General features: G+C 40.1%; 2 protein-coding genes across 7 annotated transcripts in view; both read left to right on the plus strand.

The window, feature by feature from the left end:
* Nucleotides 1-8,901, plus strand: part of GRK4 (G protein-coupled receptor kinase 4) — a 95,325-nt gene extending 86,424 nt beyond the window's left edge. For both annotated transcript variants that reach the window (XM_006128265.5, XM_075930838.2), the window contains one exon: nt 1,028-8,901. In XM_006128265.5, the coding sequence (XP_006128327.2) occupies nt 1,028-1,081 (54 nt within the window). In that variant the 3' untranslated portion in view covers nt 1,082-8,901. The remainder of the gene's footprint in view (nt 1-1,027) is intronic.
* A 6,326-nt stretch (nt 8,902-15,227) lies between these two features.
* The window catches only part of HTT (huntingtin), a 209,688-nt gene continuing 203,699 nt past the window's right edge, over nt 15,228-21,216 (plus strand). For 3 of the 5 annotated variants that reach the window (XM_075930825.2, XM_075930827.2, XM_075930826.2), the window contains exon 1: nt 15,228-15,761. In XM_075930825.2, coding sequence (XP_075786940.2) covers nt 15,661-15,761 — 101 coding nt within the window. In that variant the 5' untranslated portion in view covers nt 15,228-15,660. The remainder of the gene's footprint in view (nt 15,762-21,216) is intronic. The other 2 variants (XM_006128261.5, XM_006128263.5) reach the window with 1 other exon arrangement.

The raw sequence follows: 21,216 nt of genomic DNA on the forward strand, positions 1-21,216 counted from the left end.
GAAGCAGCGGGCAGAGCAGCTGGGGTGCTCTCGGGTTGGTCCCGCAGCGCTGCCTCTAACCCCCCTGCTCGGCACCAGGCAGCACCCCAGCTGCTCTGCAGCTTCCCAAGTCTGCCGCTCGTCAGTTTCAGCAGCGGCAGACTTAGGAAAGCAGTGTGGACCAGCTCCAATTGTCTGGCTGGCTGGAGCACTTCCGGGTTCCAGTTGGTGCCGGACTATCAGGAGTGCCAGACCACTGGATTCTGGACAATTGGAGTTTTACTGTACTAGAAAATTTGCTAACGCCTTGGAACATAGAGTCAAAACATGTTAAGTTAATTTGTACAGTAATATAAACATTTGTTACTGATTTACCTAGTATAGCTATCTCTGTCTGATGTTCAAAATACTGTTTTTAGCTTTTGCAGGTACTGTGTTATCCCATCTGGTGAACAGAAGATAATTGGCAACTGTACCAATAGTTCCTAGATTAGCATGGCAGCAATGAAAATGTTGATCTTTTGACCACAGTTTTGCTATGGACTTGTATTGCAGATCATATTTCTTTTGCCTAAACTGTGCTCAAAATCTGGGCTTTGTACAAGTGAAGGGTTTTATGGGTTGAGGTCCTTCAATTGGTATGAACTACCAATATAAATCTTGTCTCTTATTAGGGATTTCATAAGGAAAGAATTAAAGGAAGATTAGCTGAAATGAAAAAGGCCTGAGGTTTGGTTTGAGGATGCCTTCTGCTTCCTTTTGATACCCACAACACTACTTATGTAATTGAAAAATTACATTGATTCTTATTAACAGGGCTCGCTGTCTGGCGATCTGCGCATGCGCGGATAGTTTTGCGCATGCGCAGATCGCCCAAACCCGGCTCTTCCCGGTTACAATCTACTCGCCATGGACGAGTAGATTGTATTATTTGTCAAGCCCTGTTTATTAAATAAACAACCTACCAAACAAAACAAAGTACAGAATTATTTAACTAACTGCTAATTATTTAACTAAATGCAACCATTTTGTCTTGTCTCTTTCTCAGGTCTGTTTTAAATCTGGTTACATTGATGATGAAGAGGAGTCCTCTAGACTTTAAATCAGAGAATTATAGTAAAAAAAAAAAAAAAAAAAAAGATTAATGACCTCTGAATGTTTTTATCTTTTATGTTTTGTAAAGTGTATTATACATTTAAAATATATATATGGGCTTACAGACGTATATTTATTCTTAATTTTAAGTGTTAAGATGTATATTTTCACTAAATCTTCATTGTATGAAAGCTATGAGTGCCACTTAAGTGTAAGCTTGTATGTGTGTTATATAATGTATTTTTAATTGGAATGAATCTGGAAATACTTAAGGGTTTTAAAGTACGAAAACTTATGCTCTCTGTGATATGGATGTTGCTTGGCTTTGGGGTTTTTTTAGGGTTGGTTTTGTTGTTGTTGTTCCTAGCAATTCTACTGAAAGGCACCATGTTTTTTATTCCTCAGAATATTTTTAGGATTATTGTTATACTGATTAATTTAATATTTCTGGTTTCAATAACACTTTTCTGTTTGCTGTCAGATTGCACTGTAATGTAGTTCCTAAGTAATTTAAAATGAAATTGATATAGAAAAAGAAGGAATGAGTTCAGTGCAGTGACCTGTTTCTGTGAAATGCTTTTTACAAGTTTGGATTTAAAGACTATTTATTGGTCCCAAATTGTTCTTGTTTTGTATATTGTGTACAACGTGTATTGCCTTGTTTTTGCAACAGAGTTAATTTCTCTAAATGTTGATATCAGGAGACCATGACTAATTTCTTAATTGTGTGTGTGTGTGTGTGTGTGTGTGATTTCCATTTATCAGAAAGATAAATGGTGTCTCTGTAAGCTTTTTAGAATAATTGCATTTTTGTTCATATATTTAAATCAGGAGTGATTATAACAGGAAGTCCAGATTTTTAATAATAGTAATTTATGTCTTTGGTCCATAGTTTTTCCCCTTCCCCACTCTAGCTATAGCTTATCTGAGTAAGGTCTTTCTCTACACTGGAATCAGAACCATGCCAGTTATATAACTTGAATGCTTCATGGTTATTGTTAATAGGGTTTCCTAACCATTGTGGACAGAACTCTTCCCCTGAGATTGTTAGCCAACTCTATGAAATAGGCTTTCATTTATCGTGTGGCTTGGTGCTAAGTTGGAATGATGAAAAAAAGTATGTTCTTATCTACCAAATGACTGCTTGACAGTTAAATTCTCTGAAACTCCATCTTCACTGAGCATGTTCCACTCCCCTCACAGCTCTTGTATGACAGCTGGACTGCGTATGTGTCATTTCCACAGGGCAACTGAGCATGCTTCAGCCCAGGGCTCGGAACAAGACTTTTCCTGCAAATGGGGCTCCTGGCTGTAGCTATAACGCAAATTGAGATCAGGGAGACATTCTCCTGTGCTCTCAATATTCCCCATTGCTGCCATCCAGTATGGAGAATGAGGAAATGACAGGTTGGAATGCACAGAAGTGGGAAATGCGGTCAAGAATAAATGTTAAATGGTTGAAAAGAAGAAATGTTTCAGGAACCAGAGGTTTCAGGAAGCAGAAGATGGGTATAGGAGCCAGAGGATGGGCAACAGAATAAACTCAGATGGAGAGTGAGCATGAGCTGAGATGGAACAGATAGGAGCAAAGGGAGACAGAGAGGCTAAGGGTATAAGAGGTAGGACATAATCACTAGGGCTGTTAGTGTGTACTAGTTTACATGATTAACTGATAACCCCGAGCTCATCAGTTCATTCTAATGGTTACATGCACCCGCGCTTGCTGCCTTTGAATCAAAGGTATCAGCGTCAGGGAGCAGGCAGAAGCCGGTATGCATGGGGAGCCTGCTTTTAAGTTGCTCTCCATGTGTGCTGGCTCCCTTGGAGCTGCTTACCCCCTCAATACCCACCTCTGTCTTCCACAGAGGCAGCTGCAACAAGGGGCAGGTGGCAGCTGCAACAAGGGGCAGGTGGGAGCTAGTGCGTGGGGGAAAAGGAGGTCGAGTCGTCGGCAGAAAATGGCTTAAAAATTTAGTGGTTACAGTTTAACAAAAATAAACATTTGTTAACATCTCGAATAATCTCTGGCACATGTGGGTTATATGGTTTAAAAAAACCCAAAAAAACCCAGCCCAACCCAAATGTACCAGTGCTTATTAGAGATGCGACGAACAGTGATATAGCTTCTCTAATTTGATTACTATAACTTCTATGTTAAAACATCTAGGCTACGTCTAGGCTGGCATGATTTGCCGCAAATGCTTTTAACGGAAAAGTTTTCCATTAAAAGTATTTGCGGAAAAGAGCGTCTAGATTGGCACAGAGGCTTTTCCGCAAAAGCATATTTTGCGGAAAAGCCTCTGTGCCAATCTAGACACGCTTTTCTGCAAAAAAGCCCCGATTGCCATTTTCGCGATCGGGGCTTTTTTGCACGAAACAAATCTGAGCTTTCTACACTGGCCCTTTTGCCCGAATGGGAGCAGCATAGTATTTCCACAAGAAGCACTGATTTCAGACAGTAGGAAGTCAGTGTTCTTGCGGAAATTCAAGCGGCCAGTGTAGACAGCTGGCAAGTTTTTCCACAAAAGTAGCTGCTTTTGCAGAAAAACTTGCCAGTCTAGACACAGCGCTAGTATGGTGATATGAAAGTAACAACATTAACAGTGGGTATATGGAGTGATTGTCTGGACTTAATAGCTGCAGAGGGCAATTTAGGCAAAAATACCATGGATCCATCCTGAGCAGTTTTAAATGATGAAACTGCAGATATCAGCTTTAACAGATTAAAGAAAATATTGTATTTATATTTGCCATCCATGTTAAGCTCTCAACATCAAATAGGATTTTTTAAAAATATAGGTAATATCTTAATTAGGAAATCAACTACTGTAACACCCTTACTCTAAACAGAAAGTTCCCATAACACAGGGCATGAACTAAGGAATTAAAAATACTAAGTGTTAGAGGAGAGCTGAAACAGAAAATACAACAGTGATGTCTTATGAGTAATCCACAGTAAACTGCAACTGATATTAACCCTTCTCAATAATCTGTATTCTTAGTCATTATGCACCTTCAAGTTTAAAAGCTGCAAAAAAGTAGAGTGCAAAATTCATCCTCAGTGCAATGATAAAATAATCACCCTAACCCTAGGTCTTGGAATTCAGTTCAATAGCTGTAGCAGAAATTAATGTAATGATGGAGAAAGACAGACTCACTCCTTGCTGCTGTCTAGGTCAAAAATGGCTCAGAGACCTTCTAGTAAAATACATCATGCAATTTTTTGACAGTATCCTTCTCCCACTACAGGTTGGATGGACCTCCCTGGTCCAAAACCCTTGGTATCTGACCAGTCCAAGACAAGGGAGTTTGCTAAACAAGGGAGAGGTTAGGCCTCTAGGTTCTCCTGGAGGTGCCAGCCTCCCTGCGGGGCTCCCTTCCCTAGTCACTGGGCCCTGCAGGCTCTGACAGCCGGCAACCTCGGCCACTCGCACTCTCTGGTCCAGGGACCCCTGGTTCTGGTGAGTCCCAGACCGAAGAAGGTGTTACAGGTTATACAGCGTCATCCCAAGAGTAACATAGAGTCCTTAGTTCTTGAAATGCGGAGGAGCAAGATTTTTCATGACTTTGGTTCTATAATCCTAATCCTTCCTCTGGCTGTACCTTCTGGGCTAATGAGTAAATTGGCCTTTTCACCAATTTAGCTCACCCCAGTCTATCAAAAGGACATAATTCCCATAATCAGGTGTGCTCAGTTGCAACTAATTGGAATAGCGGTCATCAGAGCATTGGCCTATCTGTAGTTGCAGAATTGGATCTTATGATGTAACTAAAAAAAAAATCTGTACGAACAAAGTTTCAAAATTAGGGAAATTGTAGCCTCTTTGTTTCACCAATTAAGAAAAAAAAGATTTCAGTTCCTCATACTGATAATTTGACACCAGGGGATGTCCTGATCAGTCTTGGGTCTGTCTCAGAGAAAGGCAATGTTTACAAGCGCCTTTCGAAACAATTGACTGTCCTGTCCTGTTATAGTTGTACATCTCAACCAGATGAATATTACTGCCCCTTCCTACTGCACTTCCACTCATTCATGTTCATTCTTAATTCTTCATATGGATCAACACATATCTGCTGTAAATTTGCTCAAAAAAAGAAACTCTGTTCACATATGGGCAAAAAAGGAACACGTAATTTTTAATCATAATTGTTTCAACTTTTGTTGCCACCTTTGCCGATTTTAGGTCTATTGGAAAAGAGGCACTCTTGACAAGCAACAGCATATTGTTTTTTATAAATTGGAGTTTTATCTAAAGTGTAATGAGTGGAGCAAGGGTATAGCCATCAAGATTCCTGGGTTTTATTCCTAACTAAGTCAGCATTTTACCCATTAGCAAATAACTAATCTGTATAAACATCTCTAAAATGTGCATGTCCTCTACTTTAAAGAAGTGTTGAGGTCTAACAATTGTAAGATCTGTAGAGAAAAGATATATCTCATTTTATTTGCAGAGAGAAGTAGCATTTTTTTCCTCATTCAAAAGGTGCTGTCTTGTCAGAAAACTGTCAAATTTTCATAGCTTTCCAAATAAGCACCTGTTTCACTTATCCAACAGTGAATTAAATATGAGTGTTCATTAAATTTCTTTAAATTGTTTGCAACGTACGTTTCAAAATGTATATATTCATAAGGCCAAATTCAATAGTGCATTCTGGCTGCTTTATTCTATTCAAGCAATACAATACAACTGAAAATCTGGAGTAACTAGCCATTTAAATTGGATTTACATCACCAGAGTGGCATAAAATGGCTCAATCATACTAATGAATTTGGCCTGCACTGAAGATTGTTTTTTTTTTTTTTTTTTTTTTTTTTTTTGCCATGAGGTAGTCATAGTTTTTTATTTGAGACTTTGGGTATGGATAGGTGGATGTAACAATGAACAGTTAAATCATTTTTATTAAGAACTTCGAGTTACAAAATTTCTACATCTGTGAAGGGAAGTAGAGACTGATGGAAATCCAGTTCTACGGAGATGTATGTACAGTCCTGCTGTGTCTGCTACCTTTGCAGACAAGCACATATACCATAAAGGCAGTATTAGGCTCTTGCCTGCTCATCTTACTATGCCACTTCTATGCACTGAGGGCCTGGTTTTGTGCCATTTAAGCTTTTGTAGACATTTGATTGTTTACTTCATTCAGAGCAAGGTTGGGACTCAAGATTGGGATGCAAGCGAAGGAAAAAGGTACTAAATGTTTTTACTCTTAGGGTATGTCTAGACTACATTGGTTTTTTTGGAAAACACTTCCCTTTAAAAACAAACAAACAAAAAAAAAAAACTTCACCTGCATCCACACTGCAATCACATTCTTTCAAAATTAAATCGAAAGAATTCAGGGTTTTTTTCAACATTGGTAAACCTCAGTTTATGAGGAAGAACGCCTTTTTCAAAAGACAAATTGGAGAAATGGTCTGAGGTAAACAGGATGAAGTTTAATAAAGACAAATACAAAGTGCTCCACTTAGGAAGGAACAATCAGTTTCACACATACAGAATGGGAAGTGACTGTTTAGGAAGGAGTACTGCAGAAAGTGATCTAGGGCTTATAGTGGACCACAAGCTAAATATGAGTCAACAGTGTGATGCTGTTGCAAAAAAAGCAAACATAATTCTGGGATGCATTAACAGGTGTGTTGTGAGCAAGACACAAGAAGTCATTTTTCCACTCTGCTCTGTGCTGGTTAGGCCTCAGTTGGAGTATTGTGTCCAGTTCTGGGCATTGCATTTCAAGAAAAATTTGGATAAATTGGAGAGGGTCCAGAGAAGAGCAACAAGAATGATTAAAAGTCTAGAAACCTATGAAGGAAGGCTGAAAGAATTGGGTTTGTTTAGTTTGGAAAAGAGAAGATTGAGGGGGACATGATAGCAGTTTTCAGGTATCTAAAAGGGTGTCAGAAGGAGGACGGAGAAAACTCTGAGGATAGAACAAGAAGCAATGGGCTTAAACTGCAACAAGGGAGGTTTAGGATGGATGTTAGGAAAAAGTTCCTAACTGTCAGGGTTGTTAAACACTGGAATAAATTGCTGAGGGAGGTTGTGGAATCTCCATCTGTGGAGATATTTAAGAGTAGGTTAGATAAATGTCTATCAGGGATAGTCTTGACAGTACTTGGTCCTGTCCTGAGGGCAGGGGCCTGGACTCAATGACCTCTCGAGGTCCCTTCCAGTCCTACTATTCTATGATTCAATCAGGTCTCGAGGGTGCCAGACTAGAGAGGTTCAACCTGTATATTAGACAGAACATCATTGTAGTCAATGGGGTAATCGTAAGTAAAACTGGTATACATGAGATCTGATTCAAAACCCCTATGTTATACTCAGAGCTATTAGTGGCAAGCTATGGATCTAAAATATTGGGTCTGGATGTGCTTTTGTATTGTGTAATTGAGAACATAAACAGTCTACTTGGTTTTGTCTTCTCTAGTGTGTCTTCCTTGGTTTCTTAATGACCATACATAAATATATATTTTTAGGTCATATTTTCAAAGCTGTGAAATAATGTGACAGTAACTCAGAAGTTTTCATTATCATGTCCTGTGACCATCAAAATGGAGTGTTCCTGTTTCAGGTTGTTTTTGTTTCTATTAAGAGTCTTCTCCTTCTCTGTTGTTAGCTGTTGAGATAGTGCTGTATATCTGTGTTCACAATACCTATACAAAAGTCTCTATTTAAAAAATCAGAACTTAAAATTACTCTACCACATCAACATGAAATAATTGTAGTACCTCAGATAGCAAAATGTAGTAGCTATTGATGAATGCTGTGTTTTCCTTTTGGTAGCTTTAAATTTTAGTTATGCAGCCTTATTCCCATATATGAAAAAGAATTGCTTTTGTTTCAGTGGAAAACTTGATTAGTTTGAGAAACCAGTTTATAGACTTTTTAGAAAGTTATTCAAAGTGAAGATGATTCTTTAAAGGTGCAACTAATGACACTGTGTCAGTTGGTTCCAATGTGGTATTTGTGAATTCTAAATGCTGAATCTAGCTTTGCACAATGTAGAGAAATTTCCCATTTTGTCACTAATGAAATAAAGTACTGTTTACAACAGTGTTTCTTAAACTTTTTAAAACCGAGGAACACCAAACAATACTTTTTTTTTTTTTTTTTTTTTTATGAGGAACACCAAGGATTTTTTTGTTGAGGAGGGGGCGAGGGAAAGGTTGAGGGGGGGAAAAAGGTCAGGGGGAAGTTAATAAAAGGTTGCTTGCCCCTTTAAGTGTGGCCATTTTGAACTTTGTTGTTCTCCGTGGCACACCTCCGACCACCTTGCTGCACACCAGTGTGTCACGGAACACAGTTTAAGAAACACTGGTTTACAAGATTCTAGAAACTTGTCAACAGAGACAATAGACCTTTGTTTTAGTTCTGTAACATGAACTTAAACAACTGTATCAGGAGTTGTATTTGTTTTGGTTTCCAGAAAAACTTGAGTAACTTTTGTTATATAGTTATCCAATCAGCACAACTTTAATAGAATACATTAATACAAACCATTAAACTGAATTCTGGTTCTTTCTAACTTGAATGATCCTAGAGGCATTTTGATGGAATGTTATATCTTATGGAATGTCTGCACAATGTCCATATTTATTGTATGTCCAGATGTAGTACGCATAAGAAGCTCTCATTTCGTCTTTGTATAATAATGTCAATACACCAGAATTCTTGTTCTAAGTATAACCATTTTCATTGCTATATGTGAGCAACATAAGTTATAAAAGTGTCTTCCAATCACTGAAGTGTTCTTGTATCAGCAGCTTTACATATTATGATGCATTTTTTTTATTCCTGAAATAAAAGCAAAACACTGCCAAATAAATAGATCATATGTCTGCATTTTGTTCTATGTAATGAGTCTTTCATGGGGATCAGGGTGGATGAAATAATTTTAATAAATAGATTTTTATTTTCATATTGATAGTTCATTAGCAATTTAAGATGTTAAAGTGGGAAGAAAGTAAATAGTGTTGTGTACTTGATTAGCTTCCAGATCATTAGTAGAATTTAAGTTTTATATATAGGGTTTTTTTTAACTGAAACATTTCACACTTAAAATGCTCAATTACACTTAAAGATGAGCCTGGTCTTCATGAACAGCCTTACTGTGAACTCTTCCCCCCCCCCCCCCCCCCCCCCCAATCACCTTCCAGAATATTGAACTTCCACAGGTCAAGGAAAGTAAAATGCTTCAAACAGGCTTCATTCCACGAGCAGGGTTTATCATTTTGAAGTGAATGGGATGCATGCTCCTAAATTACTTGTGTTCTTGAAAATATGGACATTGAAGCAAACTTTGAAAATGTTGGCCAATATATAAAAATGTAAATTATTTTGTTAGTGGCGTGAAAGTGAAAATAATTTTTAAAAAATATACAGTGTTGGTCTGAAGTGACATATTTCTGTATGCCTAAACTGCAAATTAAGGTTTGAAGGTAATGTATGTAGGCATGATTGTACTACCTTTAATCTAGCTAGTAGGGATAACAATAGTATTGAAAACATGGTGGCACATCAGTTTGGGCTAGCTACTCCATACAAGCTTGCCAATAATCTTGTGTTTGAACTTGGGTTTCTAGCCTATACAAAAATCTTTGTTATCACATCTTCATTATGCTAGCTAGATCAAAGGTAAGATGCCTACCTGTGCTATGATCACACCATAATTTGTGTTGTAGACATACCCTTCGGCTAAGTCTACACTGCAGGCTTCTTGCGCAAGAACTGTTTTGCTGAACAGTTCTTGTGCAAAAGGTCTTCCACAACAGCTATATGTGAGCTTTTGCATAAGAGTGTCCATGGCAGTGTGGATGCTCTCTTGTGCAAGAAAGCTCTGATGGCCATTTTAGCCATAGGGGTGCCTTGCGCAAGAAATACATGTTGCCTGTCTACACTGCCATCTTGTGGAAGAGCTATTGCACAAGAGGACTTATTCCTCAGGGGGAGAGGAATAACTCTTCCTCAAGCAGCCCTGTTTTCCGACACTGTACTATAAATTTACTTGTGCAAGAACGTGCGTGCAATGTATACGCTCTGCAAGTTTTTGCACAAGAACAGTCGTTCTTCTGCAGGCTTTTTGCACTGTAGGCATAGCCAGTGAGAAACTTCCCCCCATGAAAATACAACTTTACACTCTGATGCTGGAAACACTTCTTTACATGCTTAACTGTAAGCACATGAGCTTTTGTGGGCATAACCCACTTCTTCAGATGACCAAGTGGGACACAGGAACATTGTCCAAAGTCACATGGTGTGGGCAGGCACCAAAAATCTGTTAGTAAGAAATAAATTTCAAACCAAAATGTATGTTTGTCTGCTCTTTTTTTATCATGTCTCAAAAAGGAGGTTGTCCATGAAAATGTTTTGATTGGCCTGGTGGTCCATGGACTGAAAGGAGTTGAGAACCACTGGAACTAAAGTATTTGTTGTTTTTTAAGTTTTTCCTGTTACAGACTAACTTGGCTACCCCTCTGAAGCTTTTAAGCACATGGATAGTGCTGCTGAATGGGAGTCAATTGTGTGATTAAAGTTCCACATTTGCTTAGGTTTACTTTTCATTAGTTATTACTTTTCATTATTTTTGGATGTTTGTCTGGCAGGGTTTTTTTTGTAAATTTCAAATAAGATTCTCTACCTCTAACTACAACACTTCCTTCCTGTTCTGGCATTTATAATTTAGAACATTATACATTTTAACCTAAGTTTCACATTTAGTTTTACAAACCTCAATCTGATTTGATTTACTTATAGGAATTTGTTGTTTCAATTTGCATTTTATGTATATTGAGTGGTACATGTAATCAATACATGGCATATATTATATTCCAGCCAAACTCATATTTTCATCACTTAATACATACAAAATTCATAATGGTCCACATAGTCTGGGAATGGATAATGTATAATGGGATTATGTTGAAGGAAAAGATACCATTTTTCTTTGAAGGAAAAGCTGAAAATTTTGGCATTCTTTTATTTTTGAATTCTTAAACATAATTCAGTTTTAAGGATTACATGCAATATGACTTTGACAAAATACCTGTTTCATTATAATGTCATACTACTATATATTACATCATAATGTTTCAACCATCACAGAATATTTTTTTAGTCAAATACAATAAACAATTCAAGCCAATCCTGTCTGAGCAATGAGTTGCTGAATGCTTAATTGATAAAATGAGGCTTCTTCATTCTACATTGTCGTAAACTTCAGAAAAGAGTGACAGGATTGATTAAAGGATTACAAATAATCTTATAGTAGACACATAGACTGAATACTTTGAATCTTAACAGAGACAAGGTTAAGGGACTTGACTACAGTCTATAGGTATCTCTCAACACGGGGTAGAAATATTGAATACATGTCTCTTCAATCTAGCTGAGAAAGGTATGACATGAGCAATAGCTGAAATATGAAGCTAAGTCAAATTGATGCTAGCATATATTTTAATAGTGAGACTAATTTAACTATTGGAGCAATTTCCCAGGGAACACAATTCAGTGTGCAACTGCAGTAAATTAACATAAATGACTTTCTACAATTATCTGTGCCTCTGAAAACCTGGCATCATAATGAAGTTAAATAATCAAGAATGGACAGGACTAAGGGTACGTCTACCCTGCAACACTTCCGAAACAACTAGCGCTATTCTGAAATAACTTAGTCTGCATCTACACAGCAGGCAGTTATTTTGGAATAGTGTCAAAATACTGTCAAAGTGGAGGACTTCTTACTCTGACTCCTGTAACCCTCATTGTAGAAGGAATAAGGAAAGTCAGAGGAAGAGTTCTCTATTTTGAAATAAGTGCTGTGTAAATGCTCCCAATTTCAAAATGAGCTATTGTGAAATAAAACTGACGTAGCTCAATTTGCGTATCTTATTTCGAGTTAAGCCTGGCAGTGTAGACACACCCTAAGAAAGAAAACTTTAATTCTTAACTTCAGATATAATTCTAGAAAGACTCCTTGGACAATCCTCAATCTTACGTTAAGCATCTTTTTCCGAGAAGATGGAAGCTTAATTTGTGTAGTATGAAAATCTATTTCAAAGTGTCTTTTCTTAGCAGGTGGAGCATATACTAGCCATATAACTTTCCTAGTCTATGCAAACTTCAGCACTTAGTTTTCCAAAAGCTGCATATATTTTGTTGCAGAGTATTTGTTACATTGATTAAATTTGCCTTACTTTTTCTAGCTGCTATAATGTGCATAATAAGGGGATTTCAGTTAAATGGGTTCAAGCAGCCAGTTATATTAAAACCAGCAGTTGAAACTGTGGAAAATTCAGTGGAACCCTACATTGATTTTTTTGATTTGCAAAAATTGCATTCATAATGACAGAAGTATTGACTTAAAAAGTAGTTTATAACAGTATGCTGCGAAATTAGTATTACTTTTTCACAAAAGAACAAAGGTACCCTTGGTACAATTATAGGAAGAAGAGGAGCCAGGTGCTTTTCTGTAAGTCAGAGTACTTGGAACAAGTTTTATCTTCAGAAAGGCAAACATTTTCAATTCAGTGATGCTGAATATATACAAGTATGAATGATTCAAAGTAAGAGGTCTATATAGAATCATGATTCGATGTAGACTCACAGATTCTATAAAGATTCATATGAATCATACAATCATATGCAAAATGTCATGCTGGCATGAAACACAGTACTAAAGCCCCATTCTTAATATAACCCTATTTTAACTTTGACCGACATCTGTCTTAAAACTATGGCTTCGAAAACAGAAAAATGGGATCTAATTCAGATTAAATACTCTGCTTAGCAATGTATCACTGGTTCTTTTCAGTCTTTTAGCATGAGTTCTTGTAATGTCTCCTTTTAGCCAATGTCAATATCTTTGTTCTATAGTCCATGTGGTAATAGTGGAAAAATTAAGAAACCTTAATTGGTTTTTCCATTTCAACAGAATAAAAATCAAGAGAACGTGCTACTTGGAAAGTAGGTGTATACTAAGTGCACTTACTGGAAACTTGTATATTCTGTAAAACTATATTGAGTACTGATAGCACAAGTAGTGTTCTGGAGTGTAGAGTGAAAGTTGTATAAAAATACTATTTGATCTTTGCAACCTGTTCAGTCTAAAGTAAAAAACTACTTTTAAGAAGTGTCTTTGAGCTTAAAGAATTTTTGTCGCTGTACTCAAAGAGAAGTCATAAACCTCATTGTCTTCCTACTTCGTTTATGTGAGTACCAGCTACCTGAACCCTTAGACAAGGAGACAAATGATAGCATTTGGCTGGTGCAGACTCAGAGGCATCGTCTTTTCTGTAGCAATGTCTTAGCTCAGCTTGTCTGATCCACCTGTAATTAGGAGAGTGTACCCAGATAATACTTTCAAGCAAGAAATGAAGGAAACTACTGCTGAAAACTGGATCTGAAAAAAGTGAAAGGATTTCTAGAGATATACATGGAAGAGCTCCATTCAAATTTTGTCACAGGTATTTTCCTTTAAAAGTGCAAGATGGAGCTCAGAGCTCTACTTACCCTGCTGTCCCTTTCCTCTGCATCCTGGTCTGTTTTTAAAACTTGGATCAACCTATCTAGTTATGTCACTCAAGGGTGTGAAAATTCATTTTTCAGAGACACAGGCAGCCTTCAGAGACACAGTTATGCTGCCTTAAGCCTTGTTGATATCATTAGCTCAATGGAAGAATAATTCTATCAACCCAACTACTGCCTTGCCACAGGTGGATTTATCACAGCAATGGAAAACCTCTTCCAGTGTTGTAGCAAGTGTCTACACTACAGCACTATGGGAAAGTAGCTGCAACTCGTCACTAGTGCTTACAGGGTAGATTTACCCCATGAGGTGTATAGACGATAGGCCAGGGATGGGCAAAATACAACCTGTTGGCTGGATCTGGCCCATCTGCCACTTCTGTGTAGGCTGCCTTGGTTTCTGGCAATTAGGACCACAGCAGAGGATGGAGTCCAATTGCTGGTGCCCTGCGTGCTGCAAGGTGCGCAAGTGTGAAGGGCTGACTGGGGGATGCTAGCCTCAAGCTTGCCCCTTCTGCCTGAGGCCCTGCCCCCTTCTGAGTCCTGGAGTTAACTTCTCCCCTCCCCAGGAGTCTGGCAGTTGTGTAATACCCACTGGAGACTTTTTCTTCATTGAGTTTTATTTCTTCTTTTCACTTACTAAATGTAAGTTGTAAGTAAAAGTTTAGTATTAGTATTATTACAAATTTAACAAGTGTTGATAAAATAGTTTGCAATATCAATTGCCTTCTAAGAGAAGCTGTGGATAATTGTGTATTCAGTTAATTACTAAGTGCAATTTGTTGTATAAAAACATAATGGAGCCTTTTCATTAAAATAGTAGAACTTTGTGGCCTGTTTTTGCAGAGGGATCATTCCACAAATTAGTGCCCATTCCTGCCTTAGCCCTTGGATGCATGCATGTTGTTCAATTTTAAACCTACAGGGATGATGTCATTCAACTCAACCTTAGGATATGGGTGTATTACAGCAGCCAGTGTATGCCGCTAGAGTACTGTACCTTGTATGCTTCCTGGATCTATGGAAGTGGGTTTTTCTGAAGTTCTGAATGACATAATCCACTTCTGCAACAGGTAGCAGAGTCCTTCCACTGCTTTAACTCAACCTTACCCTTGCTCTAGACATATCTAAGTCTAACTTTCAGAGAACAAACTTATTTACGCCCTGAGCTCCATTTCATTCGCAAATAGGAGTGTTCACATCAGAATTTTATGGGCACTAGCTTCTTGTTTGTCATTAAGTCCCCTGTCATGTTCCTGACTATTAAAGGACAGACAACACCATGGGGCCTGAACCTAGTAGCAACGGAAATACAAGATCTGGGTGTAGATGGTCCCTTAGGTTGCTCTAAGTAGGGCATACCCCCAGCGGCCCCCCTGCAGTCTGCTGTGCGCTGAGGATCATGGGTTGTGGGAGCCCAAGGGAACGAAGCCAGCACCATGCGACCGGCGGACTCTGGCAGACCGGCCCAAGTTTGACATGAACTAAAGGGGCACTAGGACCCGACAGCGACTTTCGCGAGAGGAGGCGGGGCAGAACGGAGTGGTTGGGGGCGAGGGGAGTGCGGATGAATGTATGCCCTCTCAACCAAGTTTGTGTTTATCTGAAGGGTGACCCAGCCTCCCTCGCTAGTGGTGATTTGGCCAGTATTCCTGAGCTTCCTTTCTGATTGGTGGTTGAGGCTGTCACTCTTTAGTTTTCCAACCCCCTCCCTGAGGATAGGCCGGATTCAGGGGCATGCGCGGGGACCTTTGCTCGAGGCCGGGCAGGGAGGGTTAGCGTGGGGGATGATGGGAGGTTTCCAAAATGGCGGTGAGGCGGTTTCGAAGTGATCGCAGACCCCTGCAGCGTCTCCTCCATTCATTGCAGTGACGAGCGGCGGCGCGTGCGGACCCCGGCGGCTGCAGGGACGGCGGCGCGGCGCGGCAAGCGGAGAGTTTCTGAGGCCCTAGGAGGGGGCAGTCCGTGCGCTGAGAGGGGGCAGGCTCCACGCTCCCGGGCGCTGCGAGGCGGCTCGGGGAGTCCGGTCCGGGCGCTGCGATTGCCTGGCCCCTGAGGGAACATGGCCACTATGGAGAAGCTGATGAAGGCCTTCGAGTCCCTCCGCTCCTTTCAGCAGCAGCAGGGTCCGGCTGCCATTCCCGAGGAGCCGCTCCAGAGAGTGTGAGTGTGCGGCCGCGGGGCGGCCAGGCTAGGTCGGGGGCAAACCTAGGAGGGGACCATGGAGCTTTCTTAGAAGCTGCCGCCCCAGCAGCGGGGGTGGAGTGGAGTGGGCGGGGGAAGGGACGCCCGTGGGGGGGCCTGCCACTGGTGGGGCGGATGGGCCCTTGATGTTGTCTCTTGAGCTGACGGATGCGTGGCGGCGGGTTCCAAAGCAGTTGGGTTCCGTTACAGGAACCCAGCAAAAGGCTCTCACCAGAAAGAAAAGGTTTATTAACCTGCTCCGCAGTGAGGGTCGCTCCCCCGAGTAGAGCAGCAGCTTCTTTAGGCCGCTGCTATCTGCTACGTAGATATATACACACACATACATACACCTCGTGACAGCCAGGGAGCCTCTCGCATGCTCTAGCGAACTCCTGGAATAATAATAAATAGTAATTCACGTGTGTGCCCGCAAAGCAAGGCTGGTATTCTGTACTCAGCTGGCCTTTTCTCATTGGAAGAAGATAATTTAATAAAGTATCCTGGTAATTGGGTATCCAGAGTCTAGCATGTACTGAACTTTTATTTTTGAGGGGGAAAAAGAAGCTTTATGTGAAAGATCCTTGGTCGGTAGTTAGGTTTGTTTTTCTTAAAGCAGCAGTTCTGTTAAAACAGACAAATTATTATAGTAATTATGATGTATACTATAAAATGTGAACTATGAGACTGATATGGAGGAATGAATAACTTTAAAACAGCTAAAACAAAATACAGGACTATATAGCACTTGAAAGACTAACAAGATGATTTATTAGGTGATGAGCTTTCGTGGGCCAGACCCACTTCTTCAGATCAAATAGTGGAAGAAAGTAGTCACAACCATATATACCAAAGGATACAATTAAAAAAATGAACACATATGAAAAGGACAAATCAAATTTCAGAACAGAAGGGGAATGGGGAGGGGAAGGTAAATGTCTGTGAGCTAATGATATTAGAGGTGATAATTGGGGAAACTATCTTTGTAATGGGTAAGGTAACTAGATCCTTTGTTCAGACTCAGGTGTAAAGTGTCAAATTTTAGCATGAATGACAGTTCAGAGGATTCTCTTTCAAGTGCAGTCTAAAAGGCTTTTGAAGCAGGATGCAGGTAATTAAGTCGTTGAGACAATGTCCTTTCTGGTTGAAATGGTAAGAAACTGTTTTTCTTTGTGATCCTAATATCTGTTTTGTTGGCATTGATCCTTTGGCGAAGTGTCTGAGATGTTTGTCCAATGTACGTAGCAGATGGACGCTTTCGGCACATGATAGCATAAATTATATTTCTGGATGCACAGGAATATGTGTTCTTGATCTTATAACTCGATTGGGTCCAATAATGGTATAGCAGAGTGAATATGTGGACAAAGCTGGCAATGGGGTTTGTTGCAAGGGAAGGTACCAGGGTTGGTATTAGTGAAGTATGTCCAGTTTAGTATCCTGTTCCAGTATGGGCTGTAGTTTATTGATAATGTGTTGGACAGGTTTAAGTTGGGGGCTGTAAGTAATGACAAGTGGTGTTCTATTGTTGGTTTTCTTGGGTCTGTCTTGAAGTAGATGGTTTCTAGTCTGGCTCTTTCAATGTGCTTTTTTATTTCTCCGGGTGGGTAGTTGAGGTTTATAAATGCTTGGTAGAGATCCTGAATTTTCTGGTCTCTGTCAGTGGGATTAGAGCAGATGCAGTTGTATCGAAGGGCTTGACTATAGATGATGGATCGTATGGTGTGTTCTGGATGGGTACCCTGGGTTGGAATTGCATCCCCAGAACTGTCAGCTGGCTGTGGCTTTGGGTGCTGGTCCATCCCCCAGCAGGACTCAGGCTCTCTTCTCTCCCCTTTCAGGCTTCAGTCATCTCCATGTCATTATCCCCACACACTTATTTTTTAATAAAAGTCCTGAATAGGTCCTGGGAAATAAACAAAAATTAATTAAAGCCCATAACCTGTCTGTGAATTTTACTAAAAATAAGTGTCAAATTCTTAACCTTAATGATGACTGTTCTGGACTCTTAACTATAATGCTTGGGTAGAGGATGAGTACAAGGAGCTGTTCAGTGCTACAGTGCTGTAGTAGCACAATCCTTGTGATTTTCTTTTTAAAGTCTTGATGGAGCAGGTGTAGAGGGCCCCAAATTAAAATCTTTATTGTCTAAATGCTGAATGTAGAAAACGGTGTTCTTCCTGATTCCCAGAGTATGAGGGAAAACGGAAGGGCTGTGGGTGAAGTGATTTTTCTGACTTCTATGTAGTGAAATTATAGTTGGAGTTGGTTCCAGGATATTAGAGACAAAGTCGATGAAGTAATATCTTTTATTGAGTCACTTCTGTACACTAAAATATATAATCTCCCCGATCTGTCTTTCTGTTTTCTGACTTGCTGAATGTTACTGAACTGCCAGAAGGAAGTCTGCAGTCCTGGTGTACACCCTGATGTGGGACTAGTTAAACAGTTTCCTCTCATATTTGGAGAAAGTAGCAGTGAATGATTCCCTCCTCCCATTTTTATTTTTACAGGGAAGTGTTTAAGAAGAATAATGCTCATATTCCTGACCTGTCCTTGGCTGCTTTCTTATGTGGCAGTGGGATGATCCCAGTGTTTGTGTATCTGTTGTGCAGGTGCTTCTTACAATCTTGAGCAGGGGGATAGTAAGTGGACTCTGGGCTGAATGTGTTTCACCAAGGCTAGCCCCTGGCTGGCTGCCAGTCATTTGTTTACCTGCATATCTGCAGGCACAACTGCTTACAGCTTCCGTTGGCCTTGGTTCTCTGTTCCTGGCCTGTGAGAAGCAGTGATCTGCCCATACCCACAGTTCCTGATAAATGCAAAATAATGCATTGGAAAACAGTCACAACTATATGTATAAAATGATGGGAGTTAAATTTAGCTATTAGCACTCAAGAGTAGGGATGTAAAATCCTGTTTAATCAGAATACCAGTTAAATATTATATTTAACCAGTTAACAACTTAAAAGGGGGTGGATGGTGAGCCACCCCACCTGGGCTGGAGTGGCCTCCCTGCTACTCTAGGGGCTGCTTTGGCTGGGCATGAGTGCTCCTGTTGGTGATGCGCTGGTCCTGCCATGGGCATGGGCTGCTTTGGCCAGGCTGGAGCTCCCCTTGCCCACAGTGGGTCCTGTTGGGCTGGAGCAGCCCCCTGCCCAAGTTGGGCGGGTGGCTGCTTCCGTCCACTGGTTAACCATTCACATCGCAACCTGAGAGCAATCTTGGAGTCACTGTGGATAGTTCTCTGAAAACATCTGCTCGGTGTGCAGCAGCAGTCAAAAATAGAAAACAATGTTAGTAATCATTTATAAAAAAGGCTAGAGACTTAGATAGGGATATTTGTTAAATTTTGTTTAATCAACTAATTGAGTAGTCAGTGGAATTTCCTGTTGGTGATGCGCTGGTCCCACCATGGGCATAGGCTGCTTTGGCCAAGCTGGAGCCTGGTCTAGAACATGGGAAACTGCAGAGCCACAGTGGAGTTAGCTCCTGGACCCGGGAGTTAACTCTGCTGCTGCTCTGCCTTTTAAATGTAGTAACAGCCACATGACTCATTTAAAAGGCAGAAGTGCAGCAGGAGACCGAGCACAAGCTGAGAATCAGCTGTCCCAGCTTGTGCCTGGACTCAGACACTGCACCTCTGCTTTAAAAGCATTTAAAAGGCAGAGGTGCAGCAGGGGACCAAGCACGAGCTGGCAATCAGCTGTCCCTGTGCATGCCCAATCCCAGATGCTGTGCCTCTGCCTCTCCTGTCCCCTCCCCTTCAAGCTGCCCCAGCACCAGCTTATGCTTCCATCCTCCTTTCTGCTTTTCATAAAGGCAGCAAGGTGGTGGAAGTGACTAGTTGAGGAGTCACTTGACTAGCTGCTTACATCCGTAGAATAAGATAGAAAATATCTTATTACCTCTATATAAATCCATGATAGGCCCACATCTTGAATACTGCCTGTAGATGTGGTCGCCTCCTCTCAAAAAAGATGTCTTGGCGTTGGAAAAAGTTGGGAATGGGGCAACAAAAATGATTAAGGGTATGGAACGAGTACCATGTGAGGAGAGATTAATAAGACTGGACTTCTCAGCTTGGAAAAGAGGCGACCAAGGGGAATATGATAGAGATGCATACAATCATGACTGGTGTGGAAAAAGTGAATAAAGAAGAGTTATTTACTTCTCACTATAACACAAGGACTAGCGGGTCACCAAATGAAATTAATAGGTAGCAGGTTTAAAACAAACACAAAGGTAATATTTGTTCACACAGCACATAGTCAACCCTTGGAACTACTCGCCAGAGGATATTGTTAAGATCAGGACTTTTAACAGGGTTCAAAAAAGAGCTAGATAAATTCATGGAGGATTGGTCCATCAGTGGCTGTTAGTATGGGCAGGAATGGTGTCCCCAGCTTTTGGTTGTCAGAAGGTGTGAATGTGTTACAGGATTACCTGTTCTATTCATTCCCTTGGGGCACCTGGCATTGGCAAGATGCTGGGCTAGAAGACAGAATAGAATGCTGCACTAGGTGGACCTTTGGTCTGACCCTTTACAGCTGTTCTGTACTTATCCTGGTTTAGAGAATAGATTGAAACTTGCATTTACCATTGATTAATGCTATCCAGAAAACTTTTTCCAGAGAGCTTCTTATAATGGTATCTTTTCCACTAAAGACCTTTGTAAAGTATTACATACAAATGAGTATCAAATATCATGGCAAGGATTTTAATTTAAATTTGCAAAATAGGAACATTGAAAATCCAGGCTTCTGATCTAACCGCATGGACACCGTTTTAAAAATAGGCAGTATGGTATGTCAAACAATTGGTTATGTAGTTCCTGGGGTCACCCAGAACAAATAAATATGCAAAAATAAAACACACTTAGGCTACATAGGATGTAGTTATAGTCTTCTTATGTTTTAAAATGCTATTATAAACTAAAAAGGACACCTTCATTTTAAATCTTTCTTTTACCTGCAATATTTTGACCCAAGAATTCTATAATATAGAAGTTAGAGGGAAAAAAATGTGTGTTCACTGTGCATTTGACAGAAGTTTGTGTTTGGTCTTTTTCATTGCCCCTACTGGTCAATTTCCATAATTGTTTGTGTGTCTGTCTCACCAGGGGAGAGCAAATCACTTAAAAATAGGAAAATATGATAAAACTGCGAAGTGGCAGAGGGACTTGGTCTTGTGGGTAAGGCACTGAACTACAAGGGCTTGGTTGATGCAGGATCACATAAAAAAAAATCACCCTATAGCCCCTTACTGTCTCTTTTCCTTTTGTAAAATAGGGATAGTAGTACTTTATGTACTAAGTGTTTAGAACAAATCAGTTGAGGTACTCAAGCACAGTGGAGATAAGCTCTTTTGTAATTCTCATCAACCAAAGAAATAGCACCACAAATTATTTTTCATTCTTAAAAAAAACAAAAAACAA

This window comes from Pelodiscus sinensis, chromosome 4 (assembly GCF_052426305.1).
Source record: "Pelodiscus sinensis isolate ZL-2025 chromosome 4, ASM5242630v1, whole genome shotgun sequence".
NCBI classification, from domain to species: Eukaryota; Metazoa; Chordata; order Testudines; family Trionychidae; genus Pelodiscus; species Pelodiscus sinensis.